Source organism: Scyliorhinus torazame, chromosome 14 (assembly GCF_047496885.1).
Source record: "Scyliorhinus torazame isolate Kashiwa2021f chromosome 14, sScyTor2.1, whole genome shotgun sequence".
NCBI classification, from domain to species: domain Eukaryota; kingdom Metazoa; phylum Chordata; class Chondrichthyes; order Carcharhiniformes; family Scyliorhinidae; genus Scyliorhinus; species Scyliorhinus torazame.
Genome location: NC_092720.1, coordinates 192,037,210 through 192,057,037, shown reverse-complemented (window position 1 = coordinate 192,057,037; position 19,828 = coordinate 192,037,210). Strand labels below are relative to the sequence as shown.

General features: G+C 46.5%; 1 protein-coding gene across 1 annotated transcript in view; it reads left to right on the top strand.

The window, feature by feature from the left end:
- The window catches only part of LOC140389103 (uncharacterized), a 383,180-nt gene that overhangs the window by 54,730 nt on the left and 308,622 nt on the right, over positions 1–19,828 (top strand). Inside the window, exons 13-16 of the mRNA XM_072473262.1 lie at positions 6,617–6,643; positions 7,989–8,024; positions 10,808–10,843; positions 18,964–18,999. Of these exons, the coding sequence (XP_072329363.1) occupies positions 6,617–6,643; positions 7,989–8,024; positions 10,808–10,843; positions 18,964–18,999 (135 nt within the window). The remainder of the gene's footprint in view (positions 1–6,616; positions 6,644–7,988; positions 8,025–10,807; positions 10,844–18,963; positions 19,000–19,828) is intronic.

Here is a 19,828-nt window from a genome sequence, read left to right as displayed (position 1 = left end):
AAAACAGAAAAGAAGAACAGACATGGGGCCAGGCAAGGCTTTTTAAATTACTACTCACCTCCCAGAAGGCCCCTGCTCACCGCTGCCGCCGAAATCCAAAGGGCTGTTCCTGTAAAGGTAAGAGCTTTTAAACTCACTACTCACCTCCCAGAAGGTCCCTGCGCACCGCTGCCGCCGAAATTCAAAGGGCTGCTCCTGTAAATGTAAGAGCTTTTAAACTCACTACTCACCTCCCAGAAGGCCCCTGCGCACCGCTGCCGCCGAAATCCAAAGGGCTGCTCCTGTAAAGGTAAGAGCTTTTAAACTCACTACTCACCTCCCAGAAGGTCCCTGCGCACCGCTGCCGCCGAAATCCAAAGGGCTGCTCCTGTAAAGGTAAGAGCTTTTAAACTCACTACTCACCTCCCAGAAGGCCCCTGCGCACCGCTGCCGCCGAAATTCAAAGGGCTGCTCCTGTAAAGGTAAGAGCTTTTAAACTCACTACTCACCTCCCAGAAGGTCCCTGCGCACCGCTGCCGCCGAAATCCAAAGGGCTGCTCCTGTAAAGGTAAGAGCTTTTAAACTCACTACTCACCTCCCAGAAGGTCCCTGCGCACCGCTGCCGCCGAAATTCAAAGGGCTGCTCCTGTAAAGGTAAGAGCTTTTAAACTCACTACTCACCTCCCAGAAGGCCCCTGCGCACCGCTGCCGCCGAAATCCAAAGGGCTGCTCCTGTAAAGGTAAGAGCTTTTAAACTCACTACTCACCTCCCAGAAGGCCCCTGCGCACCGCTGCCGCCGAAATCCAAAGGGCTGCTCCTGTAAAGGTAAGAGCTTTTAAACTCACTACTCACCTCCCAGAAGCTCCCTGCGCACCGCTGCCGCCGAAATCCAAAGGGCTGCTCCTGTAAAGGTAAGAGCTTTTAAACTCACTACTCACCTCCCAGAAGGTCCCTGCGCACCGCTGCCGCCGAAATTCAAAGGGCTGCTCCTGTAAAGGTAAGAGCTTTTAAACTCACTACTCACCTCCCAGAAGGCCCCTGCGCACCGCTGCCGCCGAAATCCAAAGGGCTGCTCCTGTAAAGGTAAGAGCTTTTAAACTCACTACTCACCTCCCAGAAGGTCCCTGCGCACCGCTGCCGCCGAAATCCGAAGGGCTGCTCCTGTAAAGGTAAGAGCTTTTAAACTCACTACTCACCTCCCAGAAGGTCCCTGCGCACCGCTGCCGCCGAAATCCAAAGGGCTGCTCCTGAAAAGGTAAGAGCTTTTAAACTCACTACTCACATCCCAGAAGGCCCCTGCGCACCGCTGCCGCCGAAATCCAAAGGGCTGCTCCTGTAAAGGTAAGAGCTTTTAAACTCACTACTCACCTCCCAGAAGGCCCCTGCGCACCGCTGCCGCCGAAATCCAAAGGGCTGCTCCTGTAAAGGTAAGAGCTTTTAAACTCACTACTCACCTCCCAGAAGGCCCCTGCGCACCGCTGCCGCCGAAATCCAAAGGGCTGCTCCTGTAAAGGTAAGAGCTTTTAAACTCACTACTCACCTCCCAGAAGGTCCCTGCGCACCGCTGCCGCCGAAATCCAAAGGGCTGCTCCTGTAAAGGTAAGAGCTTTTAAACTCACTACTCACCTCCCAGAAGGCCCCTGCGCACCGCTGCCGCCGAAATCCAAAGGGCTGCTCCTGTAAAGGTAAGAGCTTTTAAACTCACTACTCACCTCCCAGAAGGTCCCTGCGCACCGCTGCCGCCGAAATCCAAAGGGCTGCTGCTGTAAAGGTAAGAGCTTTTAAACTCACTACTCACCTTCCAGAAGGTCCCTGCGCACCGCTGCCGCCGAAATTCAAAGGGCTGCTCCTGTAAAGGTAAGAGCTTTTAAACTCACTACTCACCTCCCAGAAGGCCCCTGCACACCGCTGCCGCCGAATTCCAAAGGGCTGCTCCTGTAAAGGTAAGAGCTTTTAAACTCACTACTCACCTCCCAGAAGGTCCCTGCGCACCGCTGCCGCCGAAATTCAAAGGGCTGCTCCTGTGAAGGTAAGAGCTTTTAAACTCACTACTCACCTCCCAGAAGGCCCCTGCGCACCGCTGCCGCCGAAATCCAAAGGGCTGCTCCTGTAAAGGTAAGAGCTTTTAAACTCACTACTCACCTCCCAGAAAGTCCCTGCGCACCGCTGCCGCCGAAATTCAAAGGGCTGCTCCTGTGAAGGTAAGAGCTTTTAAACTCACTACTCACCTCCCAGAAGGCCCCTGCGCACCGCTGCCGCCGAAATCCAAAGGGCTGCTCCTGTGAAGGTAAGAGCTTTTAAACTCACTACTCACCTCCCAGAAGGTCCCTGCGCACCGCTGCCGCCGAAATGCAAAGGGCTGCTCCTGTAAAGGTAAGAGCTTTTAAACTCACTACTCACCTCCCAGAAGGCCCCTGCGCACCGATGCCACCGAAATCCAAAGGGCTGCTCCTGTAAAGGTAAGAGCTTTTAAACTCACTACTCACCTTCATTATGCTAATTCGAATGTGTACTTTCTGGTGCCTTCGATGGTTACATCATTCATAAGAACATAAGAACTAGGAGCAGGATTCGGCCGTCTGGCCCCTCGAGCCTCCCCCGCCATTCATTGAGATCATGGCTGATCTTTTGTGGACTCAGCTCTATTTCTGGCCCGAACACCATAACACTTAATCCCTTTATTCTTCAACAAACTACCTATCTTTATCTTAAAAACATTTAAATAAGGAGCCTCAACTGCTTCACTGGGCAAGGAATTCCATAGATTCACAACCCTTTGTCTGAAGAAGTTCCTCCTAAACCCAGTCCTAAATCTACTTCCCCTTATTTTGAGGCTATACCTCCCAGTTCTGCCTTCACCCGCCAGTGGAAACAACTTGTCCGCATCTATTTGTTTCATAATTTTATAGGTTTCTATAAGATCGCCCCTCATCCTTTTCATTTCGAACGAGTACAGTCCCAGTCTACTCAACCTATTCTCGTAATCCGACCCCTTCAGCTCTGAGATTAACCCAATGAAACACCTCTGCACACCCTCCAGCGCCAGTACGTCCTTTGTCAGTTAACGAGACCAAAGCTGAACACAATACTCAAGGTGTGGGCTCACTAACGCTTTATACAATTGCAGCATAACCTCCCTAGTCTTAAACTCCATCCCTCTAGCAATGAAGGACAACATTCCATTTGCCATCTTTATTACCTGGTGCACCTGTAAACAAACTTTCTGTTACTCATGCACTAGCACAGCCAGGACTCTCTGCACAGCAGCATGTTTTAATATTTTATCATTTAAGTAATAATACGTTTTTGCTGTTATTCCTACCAAAATGGATAACCTCGCATTTGTCAACATTGCATTCCATCTGCCAGGCCTTAGCCCATTCACTCAACCTATCCAAATCCCTCTGCAGACTTCCAGTATCCTCTACACGTTTTGCTTTACCACTCATCTTAGTGTCGTCTGCAAACTTGGACACATTGCCCTTGGGCCCCAATTCCAAATCATCTATGTAAATTCTGAAACATTGTGGGCCCAACACTGATCCCTGAGGGATACCACTAGCTACTGATTGCCAACCAGAGAAACACCCATTAATCCCCACTCTTTGCTTTCGATTAATTAACCAATCCTCTATCCATGCTACTACTTTATCCTTAATGCCACGCATCTTCATCTCATGCAGCAAGCTTTTCTGTGGCATCTTGGCAAAGGCTTTCTGGAAATCCAGATATACCACATCCATTGGCTCCCCGTTATCTACCGCATTGGTAATGTCCTCAACAAATTCCACTAAATTAGTTAGGCACGACCTGCCCTTTATGAACCCATGCTGCGTCTGCCCAATGGGACAATTTCAATCCAGATGCCTCGCTATTTCTTCCTTGATGATAGATTTCAGCATCTTCCCTACCACCGAAGTTAAGCTAACTGGCCTATAATTACCCGCTTTCTGCCTACCTCCTTTTTTAAACAGTGGTATCACCTTTGCTAATTTGCAATCCGCCGGGACCACCGCAGTGTCTAGTGAATTTTGGTAAATTATCACTCGTGCATTTGCAATATCCGTAGTCATCTCTTTTGGCACTCTGGAATGCATTCCATCAGGGCCAGGAGATTTGTCTACCTTTAGCCCCATTAGCTTGCCCATCACTACCTCCTTCGTGATAACAATCATCTCAAGGTCCTCACCTGGCATAGCCTCATAGAGATCAGTCACTGGCATGTATTTTGTGTCTTCCACTGTGAAGACCGACCCAAAAAACCTGTTCAGTTCCTCAGCCATTCCCTCATCTCCCATTATTAGATCTCCCTTCTCATCCTCTAAAGGACCAACATTTACCTTAGCCACTCTTTTTTGTTTTATGATCTGTAGGAACCTTTACTATCAGTTTTTATATTATCATAGAATTTACAGTGCAGAAGGAGGCCATTCGGCCCATCGAGTCTGCACCGGCGCTTGGAAAGAGCACCCTACCCAAGGTCAACACCTCCACCCTATCCCCATAACCCAGTAACCCCACCCAACACTAAGGGCAATTTTGGACACTAAGGGCAATTTAGCATGGCCAATCCACCTAACCTGCACATCTTTGGACTGTGGGAGGAAACCGGAGCACCCGGAGGAAACCCACGCACACACGGGGAGGATGTGCAGACTCCACACAGACAGTGACCCAATCCGGAATCGAACCTGGGACCCTGGAGCTGTGAAGCAATTGTGATATCCCCAATGCTACCGGGCTGCCCAAGTTCTGAGCAAGTTTACTCACAATCTATCTTCCTCTTCCTTTTAGCTTTTATAGTAGCTTTTTGCTGCCCCCTAAAGATTTCCTAATCCTCTAGTCTCCCACTAATATTTGCCACTTTGTATGCTTTTTCCTTCAATTTGTTACTCTCCCTTATTTCCTTAGATATCCACGGTCGATTTTCCCTCTTTCCACCGTCCTTCCCTCTGCTGGTATAAACCTTTGCTGAGCATTGTGAAAAATCGTTTGGAAGGTTCTCCACTGTTACTCAACTGTTTCACCATAAAGGCATAGCTCCCAGTCTACCTGAGCTAGTTCTTTTCTCATCCCATTGTAATCTCCTTTGTTTAAGCACAAAACACTAGTGTTTGATTTTACCTTCTCATCCTCCATCTGTATTTTAAATTCCACCATATTGTGATCGCTCCTTCCGAGAGGATCTCTAACTATGAGATCAGTAATCAATCTTGTCTCATTACACAGGGCCATATCCAGGACCACTTGTTCCCTCGTAGGTTCCTTTGCATACTGTTCTAGGAAACTATCGTGGATACATTCTATTAACTCCTCCTCAAGGCTGCCTTGACCGACCTGGTTAAACCAATCGACATGTAGATTAAAATCCCCCAAGATAATTGCTGTACCATTTCTACATCTGTGAGCAATTAACAGATGGGTGACTTAGGGATTGATGGATGGGCTGATGGACGGGCAAACGGATGGACGGTTCAACGGATGGGCGGATAGACGGATGAATGGACGGATGGAACAATGGATGGATGGATGGATCGATCGATCGATGGATGAATGGATGGATTGATGGATGGATGGACGTATGGATATGTGGATGGATCAATGGTTGGATGGACGGACGGAAGGACAGACAGACGGACGGATGGATGGACGGACGGCGGATGGACGGACGGAGCGATGGATGGATGAATGGATGGATGGATGGAGATTAGTGCATGGAAAGACGGACAGATTGAGATATGGAGAAATGGATGGGCGGTCAGATCGATGTAGGGAAAGTTGCATGGGTGCTCCGATTGATAGAAGGGCAGATGGATGGACAGGAGGGACGACTGTATGGATGGAAGGAAAAAGAGAAGGAATGAACAACTGGAGGACAAAAGGACCGGAGGGATGAAGGAATGTCAAACAAAGGAAAGTAAAAATCCACTGAGACACAAAGGAACTGGGACTCGAAAGCCCACCACTACTCTCCTCCCCTTCATCCCCCAACCCGCACCTTCACCAAGCCACATCATGCAACACTGTCCCCTCTTCCAACAACATGCTAGGAAACTGTTGCAGGATTTGGAATGGTAATCCGTGGAGTCAGCAGGACCTTTCCCGACAGCACTTCCCAGAATTTGAACGATTCACACGGAATTTGTCTCATTGATATACAAAACGTTATACTTCTTCAAAAAACATAAAGTGATGGAAACAGGCAGAAATAGAACTGGAAAGAGTCAAGTATTTGTCAAATATTACACCTCCTGGTAATCCTTACACTGTTGCTTCGCAAGACACCAGGGGTGGCACTGTGATGAGCACTGATGCCTCACAGCACCAAGGACACGGTTTGAATTCCGTCCATTGGTGATTGTCTGTGTGGAGTCTGCCCATTTTCTGCATGGATTTGCGCCATTTTCCTCCCACAGTCCAAAGAGTTGCACGGTAGGTGGACTGGAAACGCTAAGGTTCCCACTAGTGTCCCTTAGATGAGGTTACAAGAATGTGGAGTGCACCTGTGTGTAGTACTCTTTCAGAGCGTCGGTGCAGATCTTCTTTCTGCACCATACGGCTTATATTGTTTTATGCAAAAATACATGAATATATTTCCTGGTTTCTTAAACAGAAGTTAAACGTTTTCTGCCTCAGAAAAAAGAATCAGTGAGCAAGATAAAGGTAAGTCTTAGAAATAATTTGGCTTATTTTACAATGTATTCTAATGTCGTAAAATGTCGTTCAATGTCAATCTGTAAAATGGGTCCACGTGATCTGAATCTTCATATTTATACCATGCATATGATCATTTGCAGGTGGATATCGGAAAGTGGTTACTCTCAATAACCAAATAAATAAAAAATGTAAAACGTTGCATACTTGTTGAGAATAGCGTTACAGCATTGAGTGTTCCTTCCACAAATTAGATGATCTTCGCCACTATCTGTTTGACGACAACGTTCATTCTTTCCAAATCCGAAATCAATATAGCTGCTACGCTAATATAATCCTGCCTAAATTATATCTAATATATTCGGAAGTGATCTGCCGAAATTGATCTGATTTACTGGCTATTAAGACCTTCAACTTATCCATAACTGTTTATTTTCGTGAAAATTGCAATCTTACCGCCTTATCTGTTATATTGGTAAGAATTCTCCAGCACAATATTTTCTTGGTTCCATCACACCTTGTCTGTCCACACTGCAAACACAGAGGAACAACTGTGGGCTACATTTCGTTACTCGGAATAAATATGGAAATGATGCAAAGCAGAAGAAAAATGTTTCTCGATAGCAATGCTGCATCTTTTGGTCTAGATTGTAATCCTAGCCTCAGGTTGATCACGACTCTGCTGGAAATATGAACGAGGAGTTAATTTCGGAGGAAATTACTCCCTTTATGCTGACAGGACCTTGAACGCACCTCGACGCTGGAAGATCAAATCCAATTGTGCGTTGGGGAAGTGTATACCACCAATTAATTTTAGTTAGATTACTTTCCATCCAGTTGGATTTTTATGACAGCCCTGCTGAGGTCTCAAATCCAGATTCAGAATTCATGCAAGTTATTCAAGTGGACTATGTTTTTCTTCCAACTGAAGACGGACGTCGCCGTGCACTTCTCAATCTGCAACCTTTGTCTGGAAAACAAGTAAACCATCCACAAATCGTTCCCACTCGTGTAGATGGGCAATGCCAAATCCTGACCTTTGTTATAAAAGCAAACACTTACCTTTATGTCAAAAACAGCACATCTAAACCACTTCATTCAGTTAACATTTCTTTTATCTCGTGTCCCGCACAGCTGTGTTGCAAGCTCGCCACGCTCCCACCTTTCACTGAATTTGTGTTATGTCCCAGCTGATCTCGCACCTGTTACACAGTATATAATCCATCGCATTTTTCCTTCTCTTTCGCTCTGAAGAATACATACGGCATCGGAAGGTTAAATATCTTTCTCTCTCCACATATGCTGCCAAACCGATTATTTATCTATGTTTTATTATTTATCGCTTTCTTTTCAGAAATAGAGCAACTTAACGAATTTATGAAGTTGTCAGGTAGCGACATTATATTTATGTTGCAGTCTGGTGTCTTTGCAACTTTTCAATCATTTATGGAGACGAAGCATCTTTCCTGTAATTGTAATGTGCTCGAATGGATCATGCAAGGTAAACTAACAGACTATTGCCAATTACATTCGCCGTAATGAACCCAAAATCTGAAGACCACGAGGAATAGGAAGTCCGGAAGACGATAATACTATATCAATGTCCCTAATGTCCCCCCCCCCCCCCCCCCCCACCAACACCCAGCGTCTTCAGCATCATTGTGTGGACAAGATTTTTTAAAACAGAACTTAGTTACTATCGCTTCATCGATTTGTAATTTATTATATATTTCAGATTTACATGCTATTTCTCATTACAAAAGTAGGCCAATTGTGTCACGCTTAGTGAAATGTATTATTGTTCATCTTTCCATCTTAAATTGCGCATTCACATCGCTATTGTCAGTTTGTTTGGACGCGTTGTTCTTTGTAGTTTTAACTTTCAAGCAAAGGCGGTGAAACAGCATTTCGGTTTTGTCTTTCTTTCGGGAGCAGGCCTTGTGTTTGGGCATTTACCTAATGCTCTGTTTTGTATAGAAAACTTAAATCTACCTCTTGCTAATAATATCGCAGTCCACCAAGTAAGTGGGGAAGTGCAGTACTTTCAATGTTTAATTGCAATTGCATCTGCGGACCTTCGTTGAATTCGCCAAATGTTCCTCCCTCTACATTCCTTTAATTCGAGGAGAAGGCCAGATCCGCTTTTACTCGGGGAAATAGGACGCGATGGACATTGTTTGTTGAGTTGCATTGCCAGGAAAAAGATGTATGTATCGTGTTTATTGCAGGAGGAAAATGTTTTACGATGTGTCTTCTTTCTTCAGCTTCTCAATTTTAATTTTGAATCGAAAGATGCCTGCTTGTTCACCCTTCTCCATGTCCATTTAATACGCCCAGTTGTTCGTCTAACACCGTTCCACCTGAGTCTGTTTACATTGAAATTTGTATCTGATCTTAGGCCTTCCTTTTCTCCTACGTCTGCTGACAGCTGCATCTCCATTGCTTATCTGATACATTTCCTCTTTCCGCAACAGTTGACCATACATTTCCAGCATCCGCTCGGCTACTTTCTTCCATGCTACTATAATTTGTGTTGACTCGCTGATGGGCTGGTTCAAGATTTTGTCATTTCTCGGTACTTCTCACACCCATCTTACCAACCACTTCTCATTTCTATGCAGTTGTTTTCCTCACTGCTTGAAGTTTCCCAATTTGTGCACTACATGACAACGCCAGTCTCACAACAGTCTTGTAAATTCTGACTTTTAGTTTTGGCGCTACTCTGGTGACCGATACATCTTCCAATTAATTCAAACTAAGTTGATAGTTTCCCGATTACCATTTCTGTACTGCCGCCAGGTATTTGAAGTGCGAACTTTCTCCAGTTTTGCTCTCCTGCCGTGGCCAACAAGACATCCTTCTCAAAGTTAGCAACCAGGAATTGTGTCTTCATTATGCTCATTCGAATGTGTACTTTGTGGTGCCTTCGAATGTTTTTCTCCGTGTCTCCAAATACCTGGTCATGTACCCATAATTGCCAACTTATAACTCATTGCCACCTGCAAACATCATTGACACACGGTGTCCCACTTTGTTATGGTCTTCGAAATATGTCTTCCATGTGCAGGATTGCAAACATACTTTGATTCCTTCGTGTCAAAAGACTATAATGTTCACTACATTAAGCTTGGCAGCGTAACAGAAATTTTTAAACTCCTCGGAACTGACTGAGCAGTCTATTATCGTACAAATTTACATTTGTATTTGGCCTGTATACCTGATTAACAAACTTAAATGTAATGTGCGAAAAAGGACATGTCAGGCCGCTTTCAAAAAATGTTGTCTGTAAAGTGAGAAAAGGTGACACGCCAAATGATTCCAGTGGCAGAACACGCCGCATGCATTCAGTCCACAAAAGCAACAATAGCGCTCCGTAGATATTTAAAAGCAGTGCCACGTCAATAAAATAGGTTTGAAAAGCACTTACCGATATCTATCCCTAAAAAAGTGCAATGCAACTTATATTTACACTTCGTTGCATTGGATATCATATTATATATTTCTCAAAAGAAACTTCCATGCTCCAAAAATATTCGGCATGGAAGTATATAGTTTCAAGTTGATTAAGTCTGCATTCCTTTTACTTCCTCCTGCAGTTCGCAAAGTGCATCACCCTGAAAGTTCCTCAAACAGACCTTCTATCAGAACATGTTTTAGTACAGATGCAGTTTTATTGTCCCATGTTATAATACTACCTGGTTTCACGAGATAAGCAACGGATGCAACGACTATGTGAGAGAATATTTATTCTGAGATCTAGCGGTCAGAATCTGGAATATATTACCTAGGATGTAATGGAGACCATACATTAATGAGGAATTGGGTTATTCTCTGGAAAACAAGATACTGCAGAGCTACGGGTTAGGCGGAGCAGTGACACTCTGTTAATTGATCCTTCGAAATGTTAGAACCGACAGAACGAGCCGAGGACTGCCCTTCCGTAATGTAACCATTTTATCATTGGACTCAATGACTTTAAGGTTTGACAGCGCTTTTATCATGTTATGCTGCACTCCGACCGACGACTGGCTCGCTTTGACGATAAACAAACAGGTCAATTTTGTAGCAATATCTAAAATATTTTGGAAAATCATCTTGTAAATGAGGTTTATCTCTCCAGTGATTAAAATTGACATCAAATCCAGGTATATTTCATTCTATCTTAATTTTCAGACAATAAAAGCCTGAAAGATATTCTTAAAATATCAGGTAAAAAGCAACAATATCAGCAGGAGATAAAATGTCACTGTATTCAATTACTGATCTGTCATATTCACTGAAAGGTTGGTTTTTCTTATTATCTAATTGATTTTGTGTTACATAAGACACGATATATCACTCCACTCCAATGCGTTCACTTGTCAAAAATAGGTTGTCTCTTATTTAAGACAGAGATTAGAAAATGATTTTTCTCGCAGAGGGTTGTGAGTCTCTGGAACTGTCTTCCCCAGAAGGCGGTATAAGTAGACACGTTGGATATTTGTAATGCAAAGCTTGATAATTACTCGATTAACAACTGTAAAAGGTTATCTGCGGTAGGCCTGGATGCGGGGTTGAAGCGACAATCAGATCAGCCTCAATATTATCGAATGGCTGAATGGCGGGGCAGGCTCGCAGGGCCTAATTGAAATGAAAATCGCTTATTGTCACAAGTAGGCTTCAAATGTAGGTACTGTGAAGAGCCCCTAGTCGCCACATTCGGCGCCTGTTCGGGGAGGCTGTTACGGGAATTGAACTGTGCTGCTGGCCTGCCTTGGTCTGCTTTCAAAGCCAGCAATTTAGCCCTGTGCTAGCCCCTGCTGTGTTTGTATGTTCGGATGTTCATCTGATATACGTTCAAGCCGACATCGCCTGATTTACTCATATTAATCGATATTGTAAGTTCTTATTTTGCTGTTAACTACGCAAATAATGATCTAGTATAAGAATTGTGGAAGAGTTGTCGCTCTACATTACTCTTGAGGTTTTTTCACTAATTGTGTACTCCTGTCAGGTAGGCTGCTTGACCACTGCAATCGTGTTCACCATCTTTGTGTGTGACACACTTCGGGATTTGAATACCCATATTCGCTACCACAATGTTGTTTCAAAACGCCCTTGATATGTATAAATTTCCTGATCAGCTGTGCATTCGCTCCCAATAACTGTAAGCTGTTTTCCATTATTTTTCATTTATTGTTTTCTTCTCACCATTTCTGAGAAATTGAAGGGTTTCTTTTTCACAATCAATCAATAGCAGGTGTTACAAGTTAGCTAGGAAGGACCTAAAGAGAGAGCTAAGAAGAGCCAGTAGGGGACAGGAGAAGTCTTTCGCAGGTAGGATCAAGGATAACCCTAAAGCTTTCTATAGATATGTCAGAAATAAACGAATGACTAGGGTAAGAGTAGGGGCAGTCAATGACAGTAATGGGAAGTTGTGCTTGGAGTCCGAGGAGATAGGAGAGGTGCGAAATGAATATTTTTCATCAGTATTCACACAGGAAAAAGGCAATGTTGTCGAGGAGAATACTGAGATTCAGGCTACTAGACTAGAAGGGCTTGAGGTTCATAAGGAGGAGGTGTTAGCAATTCTGGAAAGTGTGAAAATAGATAAGTCCCCTGGGCCGGATGGGATTTATCCTAGGATTCTCTGGGAAGATAGGGAGGAGATTGCTGAGCATTTGGCTTTGATCTTTAAGTCATCTTTGTCTACAGGAATAGTGCCAGAAAACTGGAGGATAGCAAATATTGTCCCCTTGTTACAGAAGGGGAGTAGAGACAACTCCGGTAACTATAGACCAGTGAGCCGAACATCTGTTGTGGGCAAAATATTGGAAAGGTTTATTAGAGATAGGATGTATAATCATCTGGAAAGGAATAATTTGATTAGAGATAGTCAACACGGTTTTGTGAAGGGTATGTCGTGCCTCACAAACCTTATTGAGTTATTTGAGAAGGTGACAAAATAGGTGGATGAGGGTGAAACAGTTGATGTGGTGTATATGGATTTCAGTAAAGCGTTTGATAAGGTTCCCCACGGTAGGCTACTGCGGAAAATACGGAGGCATGGGATTCAGGGTGATTTAGCAGTTTGGATCAGAAATTGGCTAGCTGGAAGAAGACAAAGGATGGTGGTTGTTGGGACGTTTTCAGACTGGAGACCAGCTGCGAGTGGTGTACCACAAGGATCTGTTTTGGGGCAACCGCTGTTTGTCATTTTTATAAATGGCCTGGAGGAGGGTGTAGAAGGTTGGATGAGTAAATTTGCAGATGACACTAAAGTCGGTGGAGTTGTGGACAGTGCGGAAGGATGTTGCAAGTTACAGTTGGACACAGGTGAGCTGCAGAGCTGGGCTGAGATGTGGCAAATGGAGTTTAATGCAGAAAAGTGGAGGGGATTCATTTTGGAAGGAATAACAGGAAGACAGAGTACTGGGCTAATGGTCAGATTCTTGGCAGTGTGGATGAGCAGAGAGATCTCGGTGTCCATGTACATAGATCCCTGAAATTTGCCATCCAGGTTGAGGGTTGTTAAGAAGGCATACGGTGTGTTAGCTTTTATTGGTAGAGGGATTGAGTTTCGGAGCCATGAGGTCATGTTGCAGCTGTACAAAACTCTGGTGCGGCCGCATTTGGAGTATTGCGTGCAATTCTGGTCACCGCATTGTAGGAAGGATGTGGAAGCATTGGAAAGGGTGCAGAGGAGATTTACCAGAATGTTGCCTGGTATGGAGGGAGTATGGAGGGAAGATCTTATGAGGAAAGGCTGTTTTCGTGAGAGAGAAGAAGGTTAAGAGGTGACTTAATTTTAGGCGTACAAGATGATCAGAGGATTGGATAGGGTGGACAGTGAGAGCCTTTTTCCTTGGATGGTGATGTCTAGCACGCGGGGTCATAGCTTGAAATTGAGGGGAGATAGATATAAGACAGATGTCAGAGGTAGGTTCTTTACTCAGAGAGTGCTAAGGGCGTAGAATGCCCTGCCTGCAACAGTAGTGGACTCGCCAATACGAAGGGCATTCAAATGGTCATTGGATAGACATATGCACGATAAGGGAATACTGTAGATGAGCTTTCGAATGGTTTCGCAGGTCGGCGCAACATCGAGGGCCAAAGGGCCTGTACTGCGCTGTAATGTTCTGAGTGAACAAGAACATGGCAGTTCGTTCCAAAGTGAAACTTTTTTTAGTGTAAGTAAAATATTTCAATCTCGCACAGAAAGATGCAGACAGAGAGCCAGTGACAACAAGTGGTGATGTCGGCGAGTATCCAGCACCTGCGGGCACAGGTGGAGGAGTCAAACCGCGTGCAGGGGCAGGGTTGGCGGCGGCCATGCATGCCACCCAGGCCAACACCGCACGGCCAGCATCCACGAAGGAGGCATTGCGGAAGACGGTTTCAGCGATGGATCAGCACGGCTTAGGCCTGGGGCATTCTGTGCAGGCGGTGGCCGAGGCCCAGGACAGGGCTACCCTCTCACAGGCAGAGACAGAGCCACTTTGATATTAACTTTGGACACTAAGGGCAATTTATCATGGCCAATCCACCTAACCTGCACATCTTTGAACTGTGGGAGGAAACCGGAGCACCCGGAGGAAGCCCACGCACACACGGGGAGGATGTGCAGACTCCGCACAGACAGTGGCCCAAGCCAGAATCGAACCTGGGGCCCTGGAGCTGTGAATCAATTGTGCTATCCACGATGCTACCGTGCTGCCCACCACCATTTGGTGGTGGCACAATCGCAACGTGACGTGGTGCAGTCCCAGATGGAGATAGTCCAATTCATGGTCGTGAGCATGCAGACACAGGTTGAGTCCAGAGCTGGCCCCTTGATTATCATAGAATTTACAGTGCAGAAGGAGGCCATTTGGCCCATCGAGTCTGCCCCGGTTCTCTGAAAGACCATCCTACCCAACTGCACACCTCTATCCTATCCGCATAACCCAGTAACCCCACCGAACACTAAGGGCAATTTTGGACATTAAGGGCAATTTAGCATGGCCAACCCACCTAACCTGCACATCTTTGGACTGTGGGAGGAAACCGGAGCACCCGGAGGAAGCGCACGCACACACGGGTAGGATGTGCAGGCTCCGCACAGACAGTGACCCAAGCCGGAATCGAACCTGGGACCCTGGAGATGTGAAGCAATTGTGCTATCCACGATGCCACCGTGCTGCCCAGCACCATTTGGTGGTGGCACAATCGCAGCGTGACGTGGTGCAGCCCCAGACGGAGATAGTCCAATTCATGGTCGTGAGCATGCAGACACAAGTTGAGTCCAGAGCTGGCCCCTTGATTATCCGGGGAGGATGTGCAGACTCCGCACAGACAGTGACCCCAGCGTGAATCGACCTTGGGACCCTGGAGCTGTGAAGCAATTGTGCTAACCACCATGCTATTGTGCTGCCCACTTACTGGCAGAACCACGTAGTGGAGAGGCATCAGGGGATGGCTGTTCTTGCGCCCCAGTCCTATGAAGTAGCCCGCGCCCATCGAACATACCGAGATGGTAGGATGTGATGGGGCCCTTGCTGGTGACTCGTGCAGGAGAGATGTTGGAACACCGCAGCATCTCGGACGCCCCCTCTCCTGTCCCTGGCGCACCTGGAGGGCAGCAGGAAGAACAAGACGACAGCAAGCTACATGGGACACCCGAGTAGCGGCCGGGTATATCCACGAACCGCGCGCCAATGCGAACCCTTGTTGCAAGGCAGGAGTCACAGGAGGCCTCCCCCACCCCTGCTGTACTGTCTGGGGAACCACCTCGGCGAGGTATTAGGGGCCGTAAGGCCAGAAGGCTAGACACCAGTTAAGATAGCACGGGTGCAGGGCACACCTTAGTTATAGGCGCAAGGGCCCATATCTGGAAGTATTTGTCCACTGTAAATACTTGGTACCGCAGTCACAACCTGTCTCAGTGCTCTGTCTGATGCGTTTGAGGGGTTGGATGGTCCGGCCTGGCTGGTGAAGACCCTATTGTAAACCGTGCTCCTCACCATCCTAACCTCACCCTCCTCAGTGCACCACCTCACCGCCCTCCGACTATCCCTACCACCCCCACCCCAGGGATTTGGTCCAACCTTGAGATGCAATGGTCAGCCTTGATGCAGTGATCACCCAGGTGGATGGTGCAACTGTGGGCATGTCAGACGTTGTCATACGATGCGGAGCACAAGAGCTCATCGTAGCATGGGTTGTCATCATCCTCCATCCAATCATCCGCTTTGCTGCCAGCCAATGCCCCACACATCGTAGCACTGCACGTATGTATAACAAAGGGGTTGCAAGTGGGGTGTTTGGCAGTGTGGGAAGTAAGGGGTGTCACTTTGGGATGTGGTGTCCATGCCCCGGGCCAGATTGGGCGCTCCCATACGGCCGGTGTCACTGTGTAGAACCAGGAGCCGGGGTGGGTGGTCAGTGGGTGTGCAGCAAGATGGCCGGCATAATGGCATTCGGTGCCTTGGCATCGCCCCCGACCCGCGTGGGTTGCACGCTGGCCGCTCGTCCTGCCCCCCGTCCCCTCTGCGGCCCTGTCAGGGGACCCATACCCCAGCAAACACGGGTAGTGTCTTGGCTGACAGCCCGCAGTCACTTCTCTTCATGTCGAACCTCTTCTACCTCTCTCTCAGCAGCTACCACGTCAGGTTCGCGATTTTTGAAACGACAAGTGAATCACGCCATCGTGAACTCGGCACATCGGAGGCGGAGAACCGCGGAGGCCCCGGGGCAGCATGGTAGCACAATGGTCAGCACAGTTGTTTCACAGCTCCAGGATCCCAGGTTCGATTCCTGGCTTGGGCCACTGTCTGTGCAAAGTCTGAACGTTCTCTCCGATTCTGCGTGGGTTTCCTCTGGGTGCTTTGGATTCGTCCCACAGTCCAAAGATGTGCAGATTTGGTGGATTGGCCATGATAAATTGCCCGTAGTGTCCAAAAAGATTGGTGGGGTGATGAGGTATGGGGGAGGGGTGGAGGTGCTCTTCCCAATGGCCGATGCAGACTCGATGGGCTGGTGTCCTTCTGTACTTTAAATTCTATGATTCTATGATTCTATATTGTGTCAGCCCCACTAATGATATGCCAGTTTTGTATAAACTCCACTGCGGGCCGCGTCGCAGTTACCCCATTTTCAGGGTAATCGCAGAATCGTGATTTGGTATCAAACTGGTGTCTACCGCGATTTTATCATCAGAGGCTCTTCTGCGCCCAATCGCGTTTCCCGAATTCGGCATTGGCCTATGGAGAATCCCGCGTAATGTGTTAACGGCAGTGCTCAATTCATGGACTTTCACCACAGCAAAACCGTCGCTCAAACTGGTCTGATTCAATGACTGTGGAGGGATAGTACTGGCGCCACGTAGAACCCAATCGCTTGCAATGAAAAACAGTGCAGAATTAGTCGGGAACACAGTGGGGTAGGCTGGGGGGACACCCGGATGGCCCATGGCCCGAGGTTCACAGTCGGCTGTCAGCAGCGTACGCGCCACAAGGCAACGTCTCCGGCTGCGGGAATGGTGATCCACGCCTGTCCGCCCTGACCATGAAACCCACTTCCTCGCCATCTCCCCCTGCTCCCCCGGCCCGAGCAAAAGCCACCATTGTTTTCCTGGCCCGTGCATTTTCCGGCGGCATGTTGCACTTACAATGGGAAATTGACCCGTAGCGGCAACGCAGAACCCTGCTACCAGCGACGCTGTTCTGCCCAGGAACACACGGCAGGATGGTGGAGAATTTCAATCAGGATAGTGCTAATTCAAAACGGATTCAGATACCTTGGGATGCATTCTCCGGTTCCCCAGCCACGTGTTTCTCTGCAGTGTGCTGTTCGTTGGCGGCACGTAATTCTTAGACTATCAATTAGATTTCCCACTGTCGTAAGCCCATGCCGCCGGGAAACCCGTTGGTCAGAGTTCGCTGCCGGCAGGAAAATTCAAATGCAATGGCCGGAGTATTCCCGTCTAGTGGGGATTAAACAATGAGCGCAGATCGAGAAGGGAGCAGCAAAGCTGGAAATGGAATACACGAACTCAGCAAGTGAGTGTGCAAGACAAAGGATTCAAATAGTACAAAATGGACAACGAAGCACTTTGAAGTACTGTTTTTTAATTTATTCAAGGGATGTTGACTTCATTGGCTTTGGGAGAATTTATTGCTCATCAATAACTCTCTTTGCGAAAATGGTGGCTAGCTGCTTTCTTGAAACCCTGCAGTCCACGTGGTGCAGATACACGCTATGAGAGAGAGAGATCCAGAATTTTGAAGTGAAACAACAGCGAAGCATTTCCAAGTCAGGATGGTAAGTAACTTGAGGTGACTCCAAACAGACAGTCACCCAAGGTCGACAATCGAATCTTGACTCCTGGCGCTGTGACGCCGCAGTGCTAACCAGTTTGACGCCAATTCGTATCAGGATGCACACGATGCACTTTGGAGAATTTGCAAGCAGGCCTTCAAAGCACTATGTCGAATCGACGCAGATACCAGGCGTGACTAACCCAGAGTGCCTCGTTATTTCAAAAATACATGCTGTTTATCTTATAAAGCAAATTCTTCTGATGCCTTACCCTCTTCAATCCCAGATCTTCAGCCTTTCTGACCACTTTATGTGCCTACACAATGGTGTGTATAAAACCTTGCTCAATTGCCATTCCAGCCAGCCCCAAACACCCGTGAGTAAGGGTCGCAGCCCAGAAATATCTGCACTTGGTAGTAATGCTCACTGGTGCCTTTGGAAGACTTTAATTACCTTAAGCGGATGCCCAATGGTATTCTAATTTTGAGTTCCATCTCACGAAATTGCTTTCAAGTGAGATGATAGTGCCTGGAGATGAAAAGGGCTGGTTTAGCACAGGGCTCAATCGCTGGCCATTGCAGCACGTTTCAATTCCCGTAGCAGCCTCCCCGAGCAGGCGCCGGAATGTGGCAACTAGGGGTTTTTCACAGTAATTTCATTTGAAGCCTACTTGTGACAATAAGCGATTTTCATTTCTCTGAGCTTAATGTCATGATGGTCCATTTTTTGTATTTTATAGCCTTTCAATCTGTCCTTTCTTGTGATGTCAAATTGCACCCATTATTCGAGATTCGCTGCCAGGCTGTGCTGCTCGCCCTTTATTTTCTGCCCTTTCTTTAATTTCCATCAATCAATTGGAACAGTGAGACACTACTCCTGGTATGCAAACTCCAGAATTGCAAGTACGTCAGCAATGTCACTCTATTTGCTTCATTACATCGCGTAAAACGGAAATAAAAATAAATGTTTTAAATATAACGAGGGAGCAAATCAAATGTGCTGCATTAGATCGTAAGTTAAAACAGCTTATGAGTTCTGATGTGATTTTCTAGAAATGGACCAACTGAGGAAAAGTCTGAAAGACACGGGTGAGAAACAAAATGATCGTTTTGTTAATTTAGAATTTACGGTAAAACTTGCACCAGTAATTTGAAAATTTCACTTTCGTGTAACATCGACATTTATATCATGGGAGCTATTTTTAAAATGAAATAAAAGTTGCATAATAGGGCAATAAGCTGGGTGGGCAGTATTGATTTGTTTATGATCATCTCATTTACATCGATTCCAGAACCGTCCGTAGTTTGGCAGGCAATATATGTCGATCCACCATTCAACAATGGAGTGAATGGGACAACAAATAAATGCAGACCAGTTAGCCTGACACCAGGAGTAAAGAGGATGCCTCTAATAATATGACACACAGTAAACTAGAATATAATTTGAGAGTGTAAGGATTCTCCAGTTAATCGTTGCCTTCTTTTTTTCCTTTTAATTTCTGTTATTCTGATATTTAATATTTGTACCTGGACAATTACTGGGACCTATGCCTTTAAGATGGACTTCAGGTTTTTTTTTAAAGCGACCTCCAGCTGGATGTTCTGCTTGGTCTGAAATCAGTGTTGCCTCGTCTTGATGGATTTGGCTGGCGGACACTGAGCTGTTTCTGAACGCTGCGGCGTGTCTGATAATCTATTCTGATTGCTCCTGACCATTCTGCAATGTTCATTACCTGTGAGACTGTGCTACCAGAGGTTAGTTTCATTTTGAACTCAAATCTGAAGGAGGCTCTTCTTTTCGTCTTGCTTCGTTTCCAGTCTCTTTGAGTTTCTACCTCCCTGCAGGGGTAAATATCTCTCAGACGCCCGAGTAGAGACTCTGTTGTCTCCTCAGTACAGCTGGAGGACATTCTAGGAG